This window comes from Solanum tuberosum, unplaced genomic scaffold, assembly GCF_000226075.1.
Source record: "Solanum tuberosum cultivar DM 1-3 516 R44 unplaced genomic scaffold, SolTub_3.0 scf00743, whole genome shotgun sequence".
Classification (NCBI taxonomy): Eukaryota; Viridiplantae; Streptophyta; class Magnoliopsida; order Solanales; family Solanaceae; genus Solanum; species Solanum tuberosum.
The window spans coordinates 81024-105567 of record NW_006239654.1 but is presented as its reverse complement, the minus strand read 5'-3'; the positions used below and the strand labels follow the sequence as shown (position 1 = coordinate 105567).

At 31.6% G+C, this 24544-nt stretch overlaps 1 protein-coding gene and 1 pseudogene across 1 annotated transcript; both read right to left on the bottom strand.

Moving 5' to 3' along the window:
- Window positions 1–1975: 1975 nt before the first annotated feature.
- LOC102583522 (transducin beta-like protein 3) lies at window positions 1976–14633 on the bottom strand (annotated as a pseudogene).
- Window positions 14634–17067: 2434 nt separating this feature from the next.
- LOC107058987 (uncharacterized) lies at window positions 17068–17895 on the bottom strand. The gene has a single exon (XM_015305301.1). It carries the CDS (start codon window positions 17893–17895, stop codon window positions 17068–17070), a length of 828 nt encoding a protein of 275 aa, XP_015160787.1.
- Between the last annotated feature and the right edge of the window lie 6649 nt (window positions 17896–24544).

Below are 24544 nucleotides of genomic sequence, written 5' to 3'. Positions count from 1 at the left end.
AATAAATAAGCGGTTGTTGGCATTTTTTCTTTAGGAATAAGGTACAAGTACCTCCTTAGACTATAACTGAAGTCTTAGGGACACACCTTAACCCTATTACCCCCTCGAACACATTTTTTTTGTAATTTTATACATCTTTTAGCTTACGTGGCACACTCCATGACTCCACGTAATCGAAGTACATGGGAGATGTTTGGATGCTTTATTTACATGTTGTCGATGGTTAAACTCTTGGGTCTTCACCAAACAACAATAGAGATTGAAGATTATAAGATTGGAAGTTTGATGTATATTACTGACCCAAAATTTTTATAAGATAATTAAATGAATAGAGAAAAAATTTGCATTGAAATTTCTCTGTCGGTGAGAAAGTAGATTAATGGTGTTGATATTTTGAATTATTTTTAGATGGATGAAAATGAAAAAAAAGAAAAAGAAAAAGAAAAGCTAGATGAAGACCTCATAGCTCATGTTTAGTTTACTTTATGAAATTCATAATTGAAAAAAATTTATTTTACAATCGTAATTGTTTTAATTGATTGGATTTCTCTAATTTTTTTTTTAAAAAACATCAATAATAGAATGAATTTTTATGATGGAAGGTGTTCAATGATTCTATTCTTTTTTTTTTGTCTTTACTTTGTGAATTTCTATTTTGCAACAGTCAGATTAAGGACAAATTGACTTTTCCGACAACATGAGTAATAATTTTAATGATGATATGCAACGTTAGTTATAGAAAATAGTAAATCAAATATTAAAAGATGGATAAAGAGATGGAGTTGTTGTGGTGATGGTGGTTCAAGCTAAGGTGGAGGAAATGGTGGTGGTGTGAGGGTTGAGTAAGGAGAAAGAGAGGGAAAAAAGAAACAAAAAAGGGAAAATGCATAAGTACCCCCCCAGCCTATGTCCAAAATCCCAGAGACACACCCTAACCTTTACTAAGGTCCTATTATCCCCCCGAACTTATTTTATATATAATTTTCTACCCCTTTTCGGTCTATGTGGCACTATCTTGTGGGCCCAGCGCGTGTTGACAATTTTTTCAAGGATAGTGCCACGTAGGCCGAAAAGGGGTAGAAAATTATATATAAAATAAGTTTAGGGGGGTAATAGGACTTTAGTAAAGGTTAGGTGTGTCAGGGATTTTGGGTATAGGCTGGAGGGTACTTATGCATTTTCCCAACAAAAAACGTAAAGAGAAAAGTAAAAAATATATATTTAAGATAAAGTCAAATTAAAATATTATAATTTTTTTTTTTTATCAATTCTCATAACTTCCACATGCCTCCAAGAGAGTGAGAATATTCTCTATGCCATGCCAGCATTTAAGGGTGTATTATTTTGTTTTAAAATAATCTAACGGGATAATAGAACTACCATAAAGTATAAGTGTGTAGTTGAAAATCTAATAATAGGTCGAGGGGGCATTTCACTATTTTCTCCATCAAATTTTCTATCATTAATACACTGTGCAAGGACTAGACATTATATTGTATTAAATTAGAAGGTTCAATAAAAATCTAAATAGTTGTAGGAGTGGCATTATATATATATATATAAGAGCTTGTGTTTGATGTTTTGAGCAACAAGCCTAGAGGCTAGGGCTGAAGAACAAGTTGTTGTAACAATTGCATCCGTTGAACGACTCATTTTTCCAACTAGCATCGCGAAAACCTTAAAGAGAGTGGATCTCAAGAAGATTTAGAACATATAAAGGAAATTACTTACTAAAATTAGACAGGCAAAGGGGAGCCTTGGAGCAACACGTTAAATTGTTTCCATGTGATCTAGCAATTTTGTGAAAGCATGTTTAGATTTTTTCCACTAAATTGTTAGAATAAAAGTTGACTTGTCGGCCACGTCTCGGGTGTAGACTCAGGTCGTGACAACTTTTAACAGAAACATTCAATTAGTTACTTGTAACAAGATATTCTTTAATATTTATGACCTAAATAGCAATTATTTCCTCAACCTACCCCACACCGTCAAATCCACCTGATGCATCACAAGCCATCCCCATCACAGGTCCTTCATTCCCATGTAAAAGCCACTTGTCAGCATTCGAGGTTTTCATTGTTTCTTTTCCTTTTTCAAGTCTGTTGTTCCCTGAAGTTTATGTCTAACTTTTTCACTCGAAACTAGAACTTAGATAGTCTTGAATAGGTTTAGATTTCAAAATATTTCGGCTTGAACTTCAATACAGGATCTTCTACAGTTCCTTCAGGTCAAGATTCGACCTTAAGCATTTAGAATCAGTTGCCAGCCAGCCATCCATTCTTCTGCTAGCTATCACACCCGCAAACGCAATAACAACAAAATATACTACCCTGATTCTTATATACCAATTAGGTCATGATGTCACACATTCATTTGTCTTTGCTTATTATCTAATAATCTTATTTTATCTTTTACCCTACCTTTTCTTGTAGGTTTCTCCTGATGTGTGGCATTATGTAACGATGGAATTGAACTTATGAATCCATCTAAAAAGCCCTCAACAAGACTGGATGAGGATTCACCCGAAACAATGGCATGATCTTATCTACGTTGACGACGCAAGTTATGGAGTTTGAGTTATCAAAACTCACAGCCAATCGGTGCTCAATACTACTCCCAAAACTAGCAATAATGCTCATATGATATCTTTGTTGAGTTGATACTCAAATCCTTCTTTTAAATTATATTGAATTTTCTCTTTAACTGACTGAAACTCTTTTCTAAAACTGTTATGCTTAAGAAAACGTCTATACTTTATTTTTGAAATTATGCATCTTGATGAAGAAATATTTACTCAAGTCATCAGAACCAGGGGCAAACTCGATTCAGCACTAAACTGTTTATACATGCATATGCAGAGTTCAGGGATGTGATCACTGCAGAGTTTAGCGATAATCACTTAACTACTACCACAAACAAAGAAGTTCCGTTTTTTCTTTGAAAGAGCAACAACACCAACAGCTCCCGTGTGACCCTGTGCCTACGCCAACACGAGCCTTGTTCTTGCAATCCCATAACCTAACCTATGGAAACACCAGAATTAAGAATAGCAGAAATTGTAAAGTAAAATCTAGGAAAACCAGCAAATAAGAGAAATCGAATAGACATACATCAAATGCTGCATATTTGTCAAAAGAGCAGAAAGAAATATCACAAACTTACATTGTTTCCTTGCTTCCCGTTACTATAAGTGTTCTTCCAGAATTTGATACACAGGTACAAAGACACAAATTAGTATTAGTGTACCCAGACAATACTTTAGAGCACAATTTGATTCAAGGTCGTACACTCGTACCTGCAGTATATATATGAAACATCTTAGAACCTCAGAAAAGAGTGTGATGACATGAATGATTTAATGAAACTAAATTTCAACCATTACTTAGATACATGCACTAGTATTACACCAAAGAAGGCAATTTCTAAATCTATGTCGATAAATGAAACCGGAAAGAGTACTAAGATCATATCTGATCTACATTTGTCTAATCTCAGAAAACATCAAGGAAAATACTTCTCTTTTTGAGTCCATGCCTGAATATGATTCGTAAAGGCATTACATGCACTAGTAATATTAAACCAAAGAAGGCAATTTCTAAATCTATGTCAATAAATGCAGGTGGAGCTTGTTTGTCGTGTATCAACAATAAACCCCTAGTAATCCGTCTAGAAGATATTCTTCCTTCAACAATTAGTAAAGTAAGTTTTGATGAGTACATTTGCTACGACTTCTTTGAGATATTTTAGCGAAGTTTAAACTATTCAACCATGTCCATGACTTCCATTCTAATATCATTTTATAAACTAATATTGGAGAACAAATAGGGGATTCTATTTTTTGACATGAATTCATGTCTGACTACCACAGGAACTCAAAGATATCACCGGTGTCAACCTTGCTAAATTGTATCATATCAAGGTAGCTCGTCTTTTGATATTTTGATTTTGTCAACGTCTTCTCCATATTCATAAGTATGTGTGATTAGACTAATTCTGTTTTCCTCAACAATAAAAGCTTCAAAGTCGGATGCTGTATTTCGAGATGAAAAGACTAAATGATTTTGTCAACGTCTTCTCCATTGTTTCAATACATTTAGCGTATCTCTAATAATTTAGTGTTTCTATCTCGAAATACAACATCCAACTTAGAAGACATCAAATGTTGCCAAAAACAAAGATAGTCTAATCACATACTCATGAACTTGGAAAAGCGGTTAATAAAATCAAAATCACAAAAGACCTACAAAGAAATGATCCATTGTAGCAAGGTTGGCACCGATGATATCTTTGACTTCTTGTGCTAGTCAGACGGGAATTCATGTCAAAAATAGAATCCCCTTTCGAGGAAAGTTGTTCTCCATTTACAAGCTTAGTTTCTAAAAATGATGGTAGAATGCGGTGATATGGACATGGTTGAACGGTTTAAACTTTGCTAAAATCTCTCAAAAATGTCATAGCAAATGTACTGATCAAACTTACCTTAGCTTTCGGAGGAACAATATCTCCTAGATGGATGACTAGGGGTTTGGCAGAGACAGTTGAAATCATCTGGTGATGATGAATTCATATTATTATTGTTGCTATATTACGAACAAGCTCCACCTGCAAGAACAACGATACCTACTATGATAAATCAAGATTGGACATAGCTTGTAAACAACATAAGATAGAAACTTCATTCAATCAAAGCATACAAGGTACAATTACAAGCCCTAAGACATAAATATTCAAGCACAACATTTTCTTTATAAAATAAATGCAACAAAATTTGACATTTTTGAAAGAAAATATTTTATGACTTTTCTTTTTTTTGAAAGGTATTCAAAATAATCTCACTAAAGTTGGCTTGCACACTCCTTTGTGACAAAGAGTGTCATTTTAAGAAAATATACAATTTCTTGAGCCGAGAGTCTATTATAAACATTCTCTCTATGATTGATATTAGTCATGTGTTTTCAATATATTATCTTAGATGTTATTGTGAAAATATTATTTATTGCTACAAATATTTAAAGTAGTTTAGTTTAAAGTTCTAAAATATCTATCTATCCATATCTTCTATACTACCTTAAAGGCATGAACTCTCTAACTTAAATGTTAAATTACTATAATGCCCTTAATTTATATTTATTTATTATATATATATCTACTTATATACTACCTTAATAGTATGAAATCCCTAACTTAAATATTAAATCACTATAATGCTCCTAACTTAAAACACCCATCTATATCTATTTGAATAACATATATTCTTTTGAAAGGTTGTGACTTTCAGATAAGTTATGAGTTTTCCAAATGGTTGTGACTTTTCCAAAAGGTTGTAACTTTTTCAAAGGGTTGTGACTTTTTAAAAGAGTTGTGACTTATTCGATAAATTATTACTTTTCCAAAGGATTGTCATGACTGAATAAAGCACAATAAGTACATGTTCATACAACCCTTTGTGGGCTATAAATAGAGGAATTTTTTCCTCATTTTCAACCACAAAAATTTTCTAATCTTCTTCTTCTTGCATTGTAAAAATTTTCGTGTGATTTATTGTCGTCTAGTGAGTTATTAGATCAGCAGTATTTGAGTACCACTATTCGAATGGAGTAATTCATTATATCCTAAGAAGGTATATTCCACAACCTTGACTACTTGAGGGAAATATATTTTGGTGATACAAAAATTACTTTTTTTTTGTTAATATATATAGTAGTATGTAATGGTCCAATATATGAAGCTAACATGGAAGTAGTCTAAATTCATTTGTTTTTGTTAACAATTTCTCTTGCGATGCCAATATATGTTTCTAAATGTATATTTTTTAAAATTTATGAACTTCTCATGAGTCAGAAAATTGTCACGTGTCATTTTGTTGATGCTCATTACATAAGAAAGATTTTATTTACAATGCTATTTATGTGATTGAGATTATCAGAAAGTTTTATGACTCTTATCCCTAGGAGGTCTTCCTCCATTAGCAGGTTTTTTCGGAAAACTCTATTTATTCTGGTGTGGATGGTAGGCAGGCCTATATTTCTTGATTTAATAGGACTCCTTACAAGCGTTGTTTCTATCTACTATTATATAAAAATAATTAAGTTATTAATGACCGGACGAAACCCAAATAGTTACTTCTATATAACCATTTCCCTTTCGTTATGCTTACTGACTTCTTCTTTTATAGTATCTATGCATTTTAGTTGAAGGAAAGTTCATATGATTTATAATGATGCTGGATTGAAGGGTGTATTAGTTTAATTTTTATTTTCTAATTAATTGCTAATTTTTATGGGATACAGTATTATATATGTCATGACTACCTTAAAAGCATGAACTCTCTAACTTAAATGTTAAACTACTATAATGCCCCTAATTTATATTTATTTATTTTTTAATTTATATTTATACTACCTTAAAAGTATGAACTCCCTAACTTTAATGTTAAATTACTATAATGTCCATAACTTAAAACACCCATCTATAGCTATTTGAGTAACTTTTGAAAGGTTGTGACTATCAGATAAGTTGTGACTTTTTCAAATGGTTATGACTTTCAAATGAGTTGTGACTTTTTTAAAGAGTTGTGGCTTATTCGATAAGTTGTTACTTTTCCAAAGGATTGTCACTTTTACAAAGGGTCATGACTTTTCAGATAAGAAACAATAAGTACATGTTCATACAACCCTTTGTTGGCTATAAATAGAGGGATTTTTTTTTCTCATTTTCAACCACAAAAATTATCTAATCTTCTTCTTCTCGCATTGTAAAATTTTTCGTGTGATTTACTGTCGTCTAGTAGATCAGAGTATTTGAGTACCACTATTCGAATGAAGTAAATTATTATATCCTAAGAAGGTATATTCCACAACCTTGAGTACTTGAGGGAAATATATTTTGGTGATACAAAAATTACTTTATTTTTTGCTAACATATATAGTAGTATGTAATGTTCCAATATATGAAGCTAACATGGAAGTAGTCTAAATTTATTTGGTTTTGTTAACAATTTCTCTTGCGATGCAAATATATGCTTCTAAATGTATATTTTTTTAAATTAATGAACTTCTCATGAGTCAAAAAATAGTCACATGTCATTTTGTTGATACTCATTACATAAGAAATATTTTCTTTACAATGCTATTTATGTGATTGAGATTATCAGGAAGTTTTCTTCCAAATAGTTATTTCTATATAACCTTTAGCCTTTCGTTATGCTTACTGACTTCTTCTTTTATAGTATCTATGCATTTTAGTTGAAGGAAAATTCATATGATTTATAGTGATGCCGGATTGAAGGGTGTAGTAGTTTAATTTTTATTTTCTAATTAATTGATAATTTTTATGGGATACGGTATTATATATGTCATGAAATTATCATCAAGTTACTATGGAATAAACGTGCAACGCACGAGAAGCTTTAAAGTGCAAAGTTGGATTACTATTTTGCTCCTACACTAAATAAAAATATATTTAACTATCTAAAAAAACAAATTAAGTTGTTGCGGTTTAATTGTAACGACCTCATTCCGCCGTTATAGAAAAGCCAACGGGAAACAAAATTGGGTCAGAAAACTTTTACTTAGTATTTGGATTTTTTCCAACCTAGTCCAGATTTGGAAGAAAGCGGGGTCTGTGAGGTCTAGGGAAATCCAGTAGCAATTGGGTAATCTAATTATGAATTTGATCACATGAATTTCGTAAAATCGTACAGGTTCCTTAATGTCTTAGCTATCTACTCATACGATCAAATTCATAATTAGATCTCCCAATTGTTACCAGATTTTCCTAGACCTCATTGACTTCAATTTCGTCCAAATCTGGACTAGGTTGAAATTTTCAAAATACTATGAAAAAGTGTTCCGGCCCAAAAAATTTCCTTGTTGGCTTTTCTATAACGACGGGAACAGGTCGTTACAGAAAAAGAGAAAGAACTTTAATTAAAGATAAATAAGAAAAAATAAGATAAAATTTAATTTAAAACACATCAAAAAATTAAAGACTAAATAAAAGAATAAAGAATAAATGAATTCCATTTCAAACGAATGATAGCATTAATATGCACCACACTTAGTCTCAATAAAAAAAACATCGTTAAACTATAAAGACACATAAAAAAATCAAAACAAAATAAAAGAAGAAAGAAATTAGTAGAATAATAAAGTTGCAGGGAATAATATTAGTTTCTGCTTATTCTCCTTCTAATTTGATATAAATTTCATAAATAGATTGATTCTTTCTCTAAATATCTTCTCGTACCTTTTAAAATACTAATCACTCTTCCTGAAAATTTCTCAACCCAAATGAATTTTCTCTCTTAAATCTCAATATATATGTCCTTGTGGAGGGACAAACTTTTTTTGAAAAAGTCTTTCATTTTGAAGAGAAATATTGTTACATGACATTTATCTTTACACTAATATCTTCAGAACGATTATGAGATACTCTTTAATTACTATCAAGGTTCAAACTCTACTATTAATATATTAAAAAAACTAAAGATATATTAAATATTATATGGCCTTTTTAATGATTTTTTTACGGTACGAAGACCATTTATGTTTTATTTAAAGATTTGTTTTGTTCTTCTATTTTTTTTAAAAGTAAAAGAATTAATAATAATAAGTATATATTGTACACAGATTTTATATTCTCTTTTCATCTATTTTCTTGTGATTAAGATCCTATGGAAGATGCATTTTTTTTACTATAAAAAAAATATTTTTAAGTAGGATCGAGGAAGGAAAAGAGAAAAAGAAGAAAATTAATTAATAAAATATAAAATAAATACTACAATAAAGGATAACAAATTTAAAAATAAGAATATTTATTTATATAATAATGAAAAAATAAGAGGAAAAACAACAATAATGAGTGGATAAAATCGACACTTCTCTTTGGCAAGGAATCATATTTATCTTTTTTTTCCATATAATTCTATTTATCTATGATTATTATTAAAAAATTAATGTGTTAATTAATATTCTTGTAGTCATTGCTATTCTTTATTGCAAAAACTTAAAAGTCTCAAAATTTACTATTTCACTTATTTCTATTTATTATTTTGCAAAATATAAAATCCTAAATATTTACTACTTTAATCTTTCATTTCCTCCATGAAAAATAAAAATATCTTAAAAAATTCGTAATAGTCATGATATTGTTTCGATTTTTCATAATGTAGTCCTACAAATAAAGACATTGTAAGACTTTGTACAAATGATCACATTAGAGTTATATTCATGTTTTAGTTTGACTTGAATAAAAAAATGAAGGTTATTGAATGATGATCGGCTTGTGGGGATGAATGTAAATAAGAGTTGAAAAAATTGTGCATTAATTTCATTCTTTTAAATGATTAAGAACATAAGAATGATGTACAATGTTTATTCATCTATTTATTTATTGCATGTTCTCTCCATATTTTCTTTGTTTTACATTTTATACGAATTTTCATTATCGTAAGTTTATAATATTTTTGGTCCAAAGTAATAACTTATGACTTTGTTGGGAGTCATATAACTGCTAACCAAACATCTTTCTTTATGAAATCAATTGTACGTCTGGATAATAAATATATATAATATATATAAGCACATATTATAAATATCTCTTCTATCAATATTATATTACTTTAATAAAATTATTGGCATATTATTATTTTTTTAATCGCACGAAGCGCGAATAAGTTCACTAGTTTAATATATGAATAAATCACCTCCTAACCAATGTCCCTTCCCTGCACTATAAACATTGGGCTAGAAAATTCATCTTAGCTTATCCGATGGTTGGCCCAAGTAATTCCAAGTCCAGCACAATGTGCTAATATGTTTAATATCTACTCTATATACGTAAAAAGTTATTTCAACTCTTAAATAAATAATATAATTTTACAATAAACCTTAGCTTTGCCAATTTGTGTGAATGTGTATACGTGTACAATTTTCAACTTTTTTTTTTTTGCTAATTTGCCAACCAAATTTAGAATTCCTGTGGCCTAACTCTTTTTCCTTTGCAAATAATAGACATGTCTTTTGTTTTACTTGCATTAATTTTCTTTTTGCTCTTAGTAAAGGAAATTATTTGGTTCACTTGTTTAATGAGTTTCATGATATTATTAATTTGTTTTGTCACTAAACTCTATCTGTTGCTTTATTTGCTTTGTTCGTCGCTTAATTTTCTTTGTTCATCTTATTGTTTTATTATCGTTATTTTCTTTTCAATCTTATTTTGACTATACTTATTTTAAGTTGAGCATCTACTTAAACAATCTCTCTACCCCATAAAAATAGGTGTAATAAGAGTAGGTGTACATTCTATTCCTTGGACCCGCTTGGACTCCTTTCCTCTTTCTTTCAATTTCTTTCACGGAAAAGAGTTAAAAATATCTTCAAATTAAATAAAAATGTCATTGATTAATAGTTTGGTTCAAAACTGTTCTTCCTGTCAATATTCTGCTAGTTTTGTTCTCCCATTTTCCTTTCAATGTAATTCTTTATCATTGTCTCTTTGTACAATGTTATAGTAATAATGATAATAATAATAATAATAATAAAAATAATTTATGTAAATTATTAGGGAAAAGGGGCCAATATTCCTTTCAACTTTGCGATTTAGAGTTGATAACCCCTTGTTAAAACAATGGTGCACTATATACCCTTGTCGTCTAACAAATGGTGCATATTGTTTTGCCTTACAATTTCAATTGGGGAAAAAAACAGTTAAAGATGATAAATAAAGTTATGATAGCCAAAACACATAATTTCTTACCGTGACAAGTGAAGTTAGACTGGAAGGAGTACTATATTACAAGTGTCCCTATATCCAATTTCTAAATTACTTGTACGACCACATTCAGTCTACATCTTCACTTTCTTACCCGTGATATCTCCTGATATATCCGATTTTCGCTTTTCTGAGCATTTTTTCCCTTGAATGTCTTGATGATGTTGCTCATTATCTGCACCAGTACAAAGTATGACATCCTTGTTCTCAAATTTTCCTTCTGGTTCAATGCCTCACATTCTATATGAAGTATATCCCAGCATATGATTTTCTCTTTCTAATCCAACTAATCTATTGAAATGTCTCTGAGTATAAGCAATAAGACCTTCAAGCACTCCTTCATTACCCTTTATCTATAAAAAAGAAGAAGAAATGTCAAGAAAAAAGGGTGAGGAGATTATTTATATACGTTCCAAGGGAGCCCAGTGCACTAAAGCTCCTGCTATGCACAGGGTCTGGGGAAGGACCCGACCACAGGGGTCTATTGTAAGCAGTCTTACCTTGCATTTCTGCCAGAGACTGTTTCCAAGGCTTGAATCCGTGACTTTAGCAAAATGACTAGAGAATAACATGACATTAAGATTGATGCTTAAGTCCAACGTATGTGTGTATTCAAGCATTACGAACAAGTAGCCAATCAACTAAATGAAGACCAATCGATGTGCCAAGCTAATTATATGAAACGACTTTTTCTTGATTGGAAACAGTCTCTCTATCTCCGAGGTAGGGATAAGGTTTACGTACACTCTAATCTTCTCGACTATGTAATTCAATGAATCTACTAAAGCATTTTTAAAGGCCAACAGTACCTCAATCATCTTAGTAATAGGAGTGCAGGAAAGAAAAAAGTTTGAGTATGACAAAACTGTCTTTGTGTTCCATTCCCTGATATATTCCAAATGCAAACGTAACTCTTCTTTAGAAAGCGCGTCAACTGCTTTTACTATTTGATCTCCGGCATCTCTCTTCCTTTCAAGACGAAAGAAGTAATATGTACAATTGCATTTACATAAATTTAGAACCATCACTTGAAAAAAATGGACAAGTCAGAACGAACTACCTGTGGAGTTCAGTAAATATATCTAGAAGGCCATGAGGTCTTCGAAGCTCAAATGCTATCTGAATGGCTCTTGTGTAGTCAGCATCTATTAAAGCATTTTTTAACTCTTGAACCCGTAGAACACCTTCCTCCTGCACGAGAAACAAAGTATCAACAACATACCCAGTGTAATGGGGTGCGAGGAAGGTAGAGTGTACGTAGACCTTAACACTTACATCTTTACGAAAATTAGCTTCCTATTTATCTGAAGCAGTTGAGTCGTGCCATAGATTGATCACTGCATCACCACTGCCAGTTGCAAGCATTTCTGTTTTCTTACCAATAGCCAGGGCCCATATCTGGATTACCAGTTAGAGGAGAAAAACATCATATTAATTAAGAAAATGCTCTATTATAAGAGAATAGGAGATGACATAAATACTTGATTACCTTATCATCATGTTGGTCAAATGTTGCGATACACTCTTCGTTCCTAACTGTCCACAACTTAATGAAACCATCAGAATCTGGAGAGACGGCCATATCTTTTAGCAAAAGTAGGTAGTGAGAAACAGAGAAATCAACACTATAATGGTTTCGGGATGTCATTGTTACCACAAGAAACAAGCTGGGTTCCACGGGTAAGAAACGATGCTCTTAACAAACTTGCTCTATGCCCTTTAAATGTTCTTAGACATGATCTATCAGATATGGCCCATATCTTTATGTTAGCGCGCAATGATCAAGTGGAGAAAACTCCAGAGACCATATCCCCGTTTTATGCCCTTTCAGTGTAACCACTGACACTAGGGGTGTGTTTGGTATGAAGGAAATTGTTTTCCATGGAAAATGTTTTCCACTGACACTGGAAGGCTCCATATGCAGGCCGTGTGATCCTAGTAAAATATGACGAGATCAGAAAATATACAAGAAGCAATTTCGTCTCCTTTGGCAGATTTTTATGCCAAGATTTAATAAGATGTCAACCTGGGAACCACTGCAAACAAGACTGTCATTTGGTGCTACTGCCAAAGAGTTAATATCCTTGTCATGTGCTGCTACAACTGCTTTTGCTTTCAGAGTTATAATTTCTTCATTGTTGCCAGTGACACCGTCCATATTCCATACCTTTAGAGTACGGTCACTGGAAAAATGTAGAAAGATAAAAGATATAACTTCTAGAAAATATGATAAAGAAACATTTAGATTAGTTTGCGTTAAGATTTCAAGAGAAGAATCGAGTCATAGGATGACGAACAGGAAAATCTAAACCTATCGACGTCGAATTTCCCTTCCATTTGTTTGAGCTCTTAGATCGACCTATTTTGAATAGAATTCAGCTCGTTAAAGGGAGACTGAACCTTAGAGCTCAATAGAAGAGAGATCTTTAATCTCATGTTTTTGGTTGAAATATGACGTAGGGTTTTATTCCTCAGAATCTTATTTGCACTCAACCAGTAAAAGAAATATCAACTCAAGTCAGCAGAACCAAGGGCAAACTCGATTCAGTACTAAATCTTCATTCGCAGTACATAATACAAATATCAAACAAGCAGAATCATCATAGTGGCATAACTAGATTAATAAAAGAGGAGCGCATGTTTATACATGCATATGCAGAAGAAGGATATGACCACTGCAGAGTTCAGGGATAATCACTTACCTACTACCACTAACGAAGAAGTTCTGTTGTTTCTTTGATAAAGCAACAGCACCAACAGCTCCCATGTGACCTATGCCTATGCCAACACAAGCCTTGTTCTCGCAATCCCATAACCTAACCTATGGAAACACCAGAATTAAGAATAGCAGAAAAAAAAAGATGTTATTATTGAATAGTGAAGCAAGCCACCACATTTTAGGAGATTGAAGCAAAAAAAAATAAAAATTGAACAGAGAATGCTTGAGAAGTTCTGAGTTTCTCGTCACACTATGATACATGTTGGCAACTATTTTGACTACGTTGAACATTCGATCATCTTAAAAACACTAAATTGATTCTCAAGTACCTATCAGAACTCCATATCCGTAATAATCTACGCTCACCAACAGTGATGAAATTAATTGATGGTACATCACCTCTTCTTTGCCTGTGGATTTTTTGATGAAGCTAGACCTGCAGCAAAAGGAGAGTCTGAACCAATCATACACACGGTTTCAACTGACTCAAGTGTTGGTATGGTGGTCAGGCAGCGGTAGTCGTGCAAGTTACACAGATTTACAACCTGTCATTTTTATCAGTATAAGTATCAGCAAGTGCCACAAATGACGTTAAACGTGTTCCGAACTAGAAAAGAAAAAAAGAAAGCGTCAAACACTAGTAACTATAGTTTGATTGATGTTTCTCTAGTTTTGCCAGACATTTCTCTTTTACATACTATCAATACACACCCATACTATCAATGTACATGTAAGTGAATCTATGTGATATAGCAAAATACTTCCACAAAAAGTTATTCAAAACTAATCAGAATAAGGGAAGCCCAATGGACCAAGAAAATGGCAGCTGTATTCTGGTTTCGCCAGTTATCTGAAAAATCAGACACAATTTGTAATATTGACAAGGAAGCACGCACAGTAGTTACGTCAATCCAGATCTCACCTGCAGCCGGTTCGGGTCAGGATGGAACATAATGCTGGTGAAAACTCCTTTATGACCTTCGAAATGATGAGTGCAGAAGCCCCAATCCACATCCCATACACGAACTTTTCCGTCAGCCCCTCATGTTGCCAGCAATCCACCTGATGCATCACAAGCCATCCCCATCACAGGTCCTTCATGCCCCTGTAAACGCCACTTGTCAGCATTCGAGGTTTTCATTGTTCTTTTACTTTTTCAAGTCTCTTGTTCCCTGAGAAGCTTATGTTTAACTTTTTCACTCGAAACTACAACTTTGTTATTTCATTCTAAAGATATTTAGAGAACTATCTCAGAGCGTCACTCAACTATGAATACTTATTTTTGAAAATAACTAAAATATGGATAATTTCATTAGAAAATCACTTAAATATGGATAATTTCTTAGAAAGTCACTCAATTTATTTTATAATGTAGAAGTCACTCAACTAAAGGTAAATTTCTTGGAAAGTCACTCAACTATATATTGTAATTTCACATAGAAAGTCATTCAATTAATTTAAATATTTTATAAGGCGCGTGTGTAGAAACACAACCAATTTGGGTGGTTGACAGGGGCGGAGCTACAGTGTTAAATGAGGGTTCGGACGAACCCACTGACTTTTACGTAGACCCTATATGTAATTGTACCAAGTATGAATTGCTTGAATGAAGTTTCTATCTTGTTGTTTACGTCCAGTCTTGAATTTCACTGATAGTTATCCTTTTATTGTTCTTGCAGTTGGAGCTTGTTTGTCGGGTATCAACATTACTATTGCAACTTCATCATCACCAGTTGATTTCAACTGCCTCCGCTAAACCCCTAGTAATCCGTCTAGAAGATATTATTCCTCCAAAAGTTAAGGTAATTTTGATGAGTACATTTGCTACGCAAAGTTTAAACTGTTGAGCCATGTCCACGACTTCCATTCTAATATCGTTTTATAAACTAAGATTGTAAATGGAGAACAACTTTTCTCGATAAGGGAATCTATTTTTTGACATGAATTCACGTCTGACTACCACAGGAACTCAAAGATTTCATTGGTGTCAACCTTGCTAAATTGCATCATATCAAGGTAGCTCATCTTTTGTGATTTTGATTTTGTCAACGTCTTTTCCAAGTTCATAAGGATGTGTGATTAGACTATTTCTGTTTTCCTCAGCAATTAAAAGCTTCAAAGTCGGATGTTGTATTTCGAGATGAAAATGTAGGAAATATAGAAGGAGAATACTTTCTTTAAAAGATGCTCAAGTTTTATATAGGCTACTTAAGGCCACTTGAGATGATTACAATCATCAACTACATCACTTTTTATACTACTCAAAATAGAAAACAAAAAGTCTTGCACAATTAACTAGATACATGTATCACAAATTACTAGATACATGTATTACAAAATCCTAAAAGACTTCTTGAAAAACTAAGAGACAATATTGAAAGACTAAACATCAAGGTGTGAATGCATTAATTCCAACACTCCCCCTTAATGCATTTGCTTGACAACTCCAATGCCCTTCTCGAAGATGGCAAAACTTTTCTCTTGGAAGTGCTGTGGTGAAGATGTCAGCAAGTTGTTCTCCTGTCTGACAATAATTGCAACTCAATTTTGCCTTTCTCTTGTGCTTTTGAATACTTCCTTCTTGATTGAGTTTGATTTTGTAAATCCACTTTAGACTTACAACTTCTCTTTCTTTGGGTATACTCACACACTCCCAAGTATTATTTTTCTCAATCTTCTGAATTTTTTCTGCCAAGGCTTTCTTCCAAACATCATGCTTTATTGCCTCCTCATAATTTTCTTTCTCAACACCGGCAAAGTTGCATCTTTGATAAATGTCACTCAACATTTTTGTTCCTCTTGGAGGTGGTTCTTCATCATCTGAATTTGAGATTTCTCCTCCTCGAGGGACATTTTCCTCTTTCTCATCCTCTTCTTGATTTGACACATCTAAATATATGATAGAAGTATTCTCTACCTTATTCTTAGTATGTATCTCAGGAAGGCCTTGCACCATGTCTTTTTGCTTGAGAAGCTTCAAACCATGACAATTCAAGTGACAAAATCTTTTGTGCCAAATCCATGAATTATCTACAACTTCATTTTTGAATGCATTGTAATGAAATTGTAAAGGAAATTTTCTTTTTATCATCTCTACTTCAACAATGACTTGATTTAGCTCAATTTTATCATAAATCTAGCAATAATTATCTCTATACACAAGAGAATAACCATTTTCCATGAAATGACCAACACTAAGCAAATTTTCTTCCAAGTCAGGAACATAAAGCACATCATGAATTTGCTTACCGCTCCCTTTTATGTTAATCGAAATGGTACCTTACCTTTTGCATCAACTAAGGCTCCATTCCCCATTCTCACTTTAGTAGTGATGCTACTATTAATCGAGAGGAAATTTTTTTCATCTCTAGTCATGTGATTGCTACAACCACTATCAATATACCATTCATTGCTTTTTGTTGAAACATCACATTGAGAAGCAAAGAAAAGATTTTCTTCCTCATGTTCTTCATAGAAATTTGTTTGCTCCTGTTGCTTGTGCCAACAATCATTCTCAATGTGGCCAAATTTTTTACAAAAGTTACATTGGGGCTTGCCTTTGTGCCAACATTTTTCTACTTTGTGATTAGTCCTTTTGCAATTTTACAAAAAAGACTAGTACTTTTCTCACCTTTTTCTTCAACCTTCTTAGAAGAATCATCATGATCCTGCTTCTTTTTTGGATTGTAATTCTTCTTTTGTTGTTTTTTTGAGAAATTTTGAGAACTTTCATTTGTTCTAGACTGGAAACCCGTCTCTTTGGGTTGTTCTTCACGAAAAAACCTTTGTTTCTCGTGTGCACGAAATGATCCGACTAGCTCTTTGATAGAAAGCTTAGAAAGATCTTTCGTCTCCTCAGTGATAGCAACAATGTACTCATACTTCTCTGTGACGCTAATTAGAATCTTTTCCACAACTTGTTGGTCAGAAATTGTATCATCATGATTTCTCATTTTATTAACAATATTCATGACTCTTGTGCAATATTCATCTATTTTTCTAGATTCTATCAGCTTCAAGTTTTGAAACTCTCTTCTAAGAGTTTGAAGATTTATAGTGCGTACCTTTTCGTCACCGTACACCTCTGTTTCTAGAGACTCCCAAGCTTCCTTTGTAGTCTCACAAGTAGCATTTTTTGCAAAATATGCTCTTGAGACTCCCATTTGGATTTTGTTCAAGGCTTTTGCATCTTGACGATACTTAGCCTCAAGATTTTTCATCTCTGCTGTTGTAAGTTCACCATCATTTTCTGGCTCTTCAAAGCCATTTGCAACAATAGTCCACAAACCTTCAGCTTTCAAATGTGTTCTCATTCTTATCTCCCAGTATTCAAAATCAGTTCCATAAAAAAATGGAGTAAGAACAACTGAAGAATCAGCACCTTCATTTGTTTTGGATGCCATATTTTTTTTCCACCTAGCCCCGATTAAGAACGAAAACTTGCTCTTGATTCCAATTTGTAGGAATATAGAAGGAGAATACTTTCTTTAAAAGATGCTCAAGTTTTATATAGGCTACTTAAGGCCACTTGAGATGATTACAATCATCAACTACATCACTATTTATACTACTCAAAATAGAAAATAAAAAGTCTTGCACAATTAACTAGATACATGTATCACAAATTACTAGATACATGTATTACAAAATCCTAAAAGACTTCTTGAAAAACTAAGAGACAATATTGAAAGACTAAACATCAAGGTGTGGATGCATTAATTCCAACAAAAAAGACTAAATTATTAGAGATACGCTCACACAATGTGAAATGTATTGAAGCTAGGGAAGACACAAAACAAGAAAAGAAGAGAAAGAAGAAACAGAAGAAATTGGATGGAGGACATGTTTGGTCATGGCTTATTATTACCTCAGCTACACTTTTACACTTGTATTTGTAGTTTCATAGTCATTTTAAGGTAAACTATTTCTCCTTATTAATACTTCGATCCTAAAATAACAATAATTATAACATATCCAATGTAAATCCACAAAGTATGATCTTGGAAGTGTAAAATATACGTAGACATCACCATCGACCTTCGACTCAAGAAAAAATGATCACACTTCTTCTGTTTAGCTATAGTAATAATAAGTCAGTACCAAACATGTCCTCCATCCATTGCTTCAATACATTTCGCGTATCTCTAATAATTTAGTGTTTTATCTCGAAATACAGCATCCGACTTAGAAGACATCAATTGTTGTCAAAAACAAAGATAGCCTAATCACGTACTCATGAACTTGGAAAAGCGGTTAACAAAATCAAAATCACAAAAGACCTACCAAGAAATGATCCATTATAGCAAGGTTGACACCGATGATATCTTTGACTTCCTGTGCTAGTCAGACGTGAATTCATGTCAAAAATAGAATCCCCTATCAAAGGAAGTTGTTCTCCATATTTACAAGCTTAGTTTCTAAAAATGATGGTAGAATGTGGTGATATGGACATTGTTGAACGGTTTAAACTTTGCTGAAATCTCTCGGAAAAGTCATAGCAAATGTACTAATCAAACTTACCTTAGCTTTCGGTGGAACAATGTCTCCTAGATGGATGACTAGGGCTTTGGCCGAGACAGTTGAAATCAGCTGGTGATGATGAAGTCATAATATTATTGTTGCTATATTACCAACAAGCTCCACCTGCAAGAACAACGATAACTACTTTGAAACTCAAGATTGGACAATTACAAGTCTGAAGACATAAATATTCAAGCACAACATTTTCTTTATAACATAAATGCAACAAAATTTGACAGTCCTGAAAGAAAATATTAACCTTATCTGGTATGAAAACCCGATTCTCCAGGTACGAAAAGATCTCCAAATTATCAGAAAAGGGTAAAGCCTGCAAGGATTATTTATATATATTTAATTGTCTAAAATTAATGCAGTATTTCAAACATTATATTGATTTACCTCAATAAAAAGGGTTCTTTGGTACGACCCAAGTCCGTACCGATCGTTTTATACGCGGTTGGGACTTGGGATCGTACTGAAGAGCCCTTCTTATTGAGGTAACCATTTTTTATATTAAACATAATGTTATAACTTTATTTTATGAATTTTCTTTTTTTAAAATGTATTCAAAATAATCTCATTAAAAAGATATACAGTTTTTTGAGTTGAGAGTCTATTATAAACATTTTCTCTATGATCGATATTAATCATGTGTTTTCAAGATATTATCTTAGATGTTATTGTAAAAATATTACTTATTGTTAGAAAGATTTTGAGTAGTTTAGTTTAAAGTTCTAAAATATTTATGTTAAAAAGTAGATAATTATTTTTGTTTATTTATATATAGATTTTGTATTTTTTTAACCATATTTAATATAGTCGAGGAGAACATAAACTATCAAATTCACAATTATTTTATTGTGAGGCCCCAGAATTTAGGACCCTCACACTTGAACTACCCCTTATATTAAGGTTAAGATAATGGATAGTTTCAATACTCAATGCTAAATCAGTACATATAATATTGTATTGGTATCATTAAGGGTTCTTGTTCGTCAATGAAACTATAAGAGTACATGTATATTGTTGTGCTATCATTAATGTAGTCAATCAATGGAGCTACTAAAAATCAATCAGCCTTATTTATTACACTTAATTACACAATTCAATTTTTTTGTTTAAATTTGTCGTAAGTTATTTTTTGGTGTTTCAATCTTAATCACTAAATTCTTAATTATTAAATACTATCTGAATGGTTAATATTTATAATAATATCTTAATGATATTCATAAGCACTCAATTATCTTTCTTATTTTTCATATTTGTTAAATTTTCTACTTGTTTTGCATCTATCCAATAATTATTACTAATATTAATTTTGTGTTTCTCATTTAAGATTCATTTAAAAAAAAATTCTTAATGCTTGGAGTCTAGATCCTATTTTTTTCCGGGAGGTTACAAAAATTAATGGGAAAAAAGAATCAACCGAGTGAATTTGTGACAACAACAAGATAATAGTAGTATCAATGCATTTTTTTGCACTGAGAGGTAGGACTACAAGAAAAAAGAACCATAGAAATGTTGGTGAAAAAAGGGTTCAGAGATAAAATAGAAAAGAGGTTTTGCAAAGGAAAAAAAAAGAAATGTGAATGAAGAACGGACTAAAATTTGAGATAATCAAAGTGTGAGAGAGAAAGTGTGACAACAAGGAAAAGGACCCACAAGTACAATTGTCAAAAGAAAACGGTTCCCTCACACAACTATGGTTGGTTGTGCCTCAACCACCATAATTTTTTTCCATAATGACCTAGTGAGCAATAAATAAGCAGTTGTTGGCTGTTTTTCTTTAGGAATATTATACAAGTACCTCCTTAGACTATAACGAAAATCTTAGGGACACACCTTAACTAAACTAAGGTCCTATTACCCCCTCGAACACATTTTTTTTGTCATTTTATACATCTTTTACCTTACGTGGCACACTCCGTGACTTCACGTAGTTGAGGTGCATGGGAGATGTTTGGATGCTTTATTTACATGTTGTAGATGGTTAAACTCTTGGGTCTTCACCAAATAACAATAGAGATTGAAGATTATAAGATTGGAGGGTTGATGTATGTTACTGACCCAAAAATTTTATAAGATAATTAAAATAAGAGAGAAAAAATTTGTGTTGAAATTTCTCTGTCGGTGAGAAAGTAGATTAATGGTTGTTGATATTTTGAAGTATTTTCAGATTGATAATAGTGAAAAAAAAGAAAAAGAAAAAGAAAAAGAAAAGATAAGATAGATGAAGACCTCATAACTCATGTTTAGTTTACTTTATGAAATTCATAATTGAAAAAGATTATTTTACAATTGTAATTGTTTTAATTGATTGGATTTCTCCAATAATTTTTTTAAAAAAAAACTCCAGTAATAGAATGATTTTTTATGATGGAAGGTGTTCAATGATTCTATTCTCATTTTTTTTGTCTCTACTTTGTGAACTTTTTTTTTTTTTTGCAACAGTCAGATTAAGGACAATTCGACTTTTCCGACAACATGAGTAATAATTTTAATGATGATATGGAATGATAGTTGTAGAAAATAGTAAATCAAATTGTAAAGAAAATATTAAAATATGGATAAATAGATGGAGTTGTTGTGGTGATGGTGGTTAGGGGCGGAGCTACAGTGTTAAATGGGGGTTCAGACGAATCAACTGACTTTTACGTAGACCCTATATACGTAACTATTCTCTTTTATTGAATCTTTCATTGCCAAAATAAAATGATTTTCTTAACCTAATGTAATTTTTACACCTCTATGACAACTCGTACCCATTTTAAACAAATTAACAATAGAAAAAAAAAGGCCCAAGAATAATTATATCGGCCACAATCATAGAGCTTTTGTAATTTTAATTAAAAAGGACTCCTTATTTCCAATTCAAATAAAAAAAATATATTAACCCTTTATATATTAGTAAGAAAAGAAAGTTTATGTAAATTATGTATTAAGATTTATAACTTATCACATAGATTACATAATAATTAGTGGCGATAGGTTTTATGTCAAAAAAAATATTAGTAAACTTTAATATCAAAATTTCAATTAGTTTAAGATGTTTCATAAATTTAGCAATCAAGTTATTTCATTAGCAAATTTTAAAATTCTCAATAACCTAAATTCAAAAGTTAATCACTAAATTCATAAAAAGTTTTGCTTCTGATTATACTTATATTTATGTTTTTCTTAATGCACATTAAAAATAACATTGGTATATGTTCATATATGTGTTTTTTTGTTCATCTTTACAAAAGGACCAAGTGACTTTTTGAATGAACTTATTTTAAGTGCATTCTCAGTCAAACAGAGGATCTATAATCATACTAATACTATTCTATTCTAAGAAAATCTCATCTATAACTATAATCCTTAGAAACTTATTCATATTGCTGCATGCAGTGAAAACAATAGATTTGACACTCATGTGAAGAGGGTGGAGGGGGTTGAAAAATTTACCATATAATGCATGATCTACTGCCCCAAATTAAGAACACATCCAACAATTCCTGGTAAAATTCAGAGTCATCCAGAAGTTCATTATCACCATCCATGTTTGTTCCCTCATAATTGCCATTAGAAGAGTTTTAAATGCAAAATGTTGATCTAATTGACCGAATAAAGGTCATAAACTCCTAACTTCTTTAAGCTATTACAACCCTTTTCTTGCATCTCCTTCTTCACTACTTTATAGCCACTTTAAAAAATCCAACAATTTCCCTGTATAATTGTAATATGTGTTATTGAGATTAATGTATCTAGTGGAAAACTTTGACAATAGGATAAACTATTTTTTTGGCTTTTCCATTGAAATTTTGTTGATGAAGCTACTATAAAAATGACATTAGTAATTTTCTCAATTTTAAATTCTTTTAATGAAGCAGTTGACAAAAAGTATCTCTCCGGATGAACCAAAAAGTTGTTCATGCTTTTACTATTTTATAGATAGATAGATTTTTGCAGTTACTAACTTTACCACTCAGTAACTTTCAGTTATAGAATTTTTAAATAGTTAAATATATCTCAACCAATAAGATTAAACTCAAATCCAACTTTCAAATTTGATTTTTTTAAAATGAGCCAATAAACACGTTAAAACCCAATTTCTTTAGTGATTGCATTTTCTATTTTTATTTTCAGATTTTCATATTTTCATATTTTAAATTAATAATATAATAATTCATAAATTCTTTTTTTTTGTGGTGCTGACACGTGACACTTTGTTCTTCTCCTATTATATATAGATAGATTGTTGGTGTTTTAAAAAAAAATGGGGCAGCAAAAATAATTTATTTAAATTTTTCTCAATGGATTGAAATGGCTTTCAATAGCTTTCAACTAAGCATTAGTCTTTAAATAGTCAACATAAAAAACATAATTGGCATAATTTGAAATTTAAAATAACCTAAATATCTCAACAATTCAAACAACCTAACTAAAATTCAAAATTCAAATTCATTTTAATTTAAACAACTTATTTTGTTAAAAATTACTGCAGCAACTAAAAACAAGCTTCAACACTCCTCATTTGTTTTAGTTAATGCAATTGAAAAAATATCCATCCTCAATTTCTGCTTTGGTAGTTGGTGCTGAATTCATTCATTTTTTAAACTTGCAAAATTTCTTTTTTTTTCCTTTTTGATTTTGTGCTTCAAAAACACATTCCATGACAATGTCTTGTATAATTTTTTTTTCTGGAAGTGTTTTTGTTTGGACGATTATAGAATTTGCAAATTGTTGTTGTAAGTATTTTCTTTTTCCATCACAATAACACATATGCCATAGATTATAAAATATGATTTCATTTTCAAGAAAAAGGGTGGAAGCGAGAGGAAGTGGGGGAGGGGGCGTGGACAAAAAAAAAAGTGACTATAGAGAGTAAATGACCAACTTTTTTATTTATATTTAATTTACTATGAAACCCGAAATCATATCAATCATATGAGTCCATATTTAAAAGTAATTTCCAATTATTTTAACGAAGAACGGTCTAAAATTTCCTTAACTATGAGATTTGGTGGAATATCCCTTCATTCAATTTATGAGTGTGGACCGTTAGAAATAAGGATATTTTTTAGCCAAAAGATTGACGTCAAGAATATTTGAGAACCAAAAGGTGAACGAAGGATAATTTTATACCAATTCAAATAGTCAAGGTGATTTTAAATCTTTTTCCACCTTTAATATTAAGAAAAGAAACCATATGCCCAATCAAATTAAATTGGATTGAATAATCATTGTAGTATATTTAAAAAATATTATTTTCCCCCAAGGTAGTATATGCGGCCTTGTTGGAATTTTAGATCCTAATCCAATATTGACTCAATAGGCATCATGCAAAGACATATGTTGTATGAAAGCAGTTAAGTTGGAAAATCCTTTGATCAATTAGGGAAAAAATTGTACAATTAAGCTTATAATATTTTTGAGGAAAATTCTTTCTTTAGAGGCACAGTTGGAATATAATTAAGGAAGATTCTATATGACTTTTGCATGTCGTTTTTCAATTTCAACTTTTTTTAGTATGACTTTTGCACTGTCATT

Excerpts from the sequence above, each read along its gene's own strand:
- LOC107058987 (XM_015305301.1), bottom strand. The coding sequence starts at position 17,895 with ATGGCATCCAAAACAAATGAAGGTGCTGATTCTTCAGTTGTTCTTACT.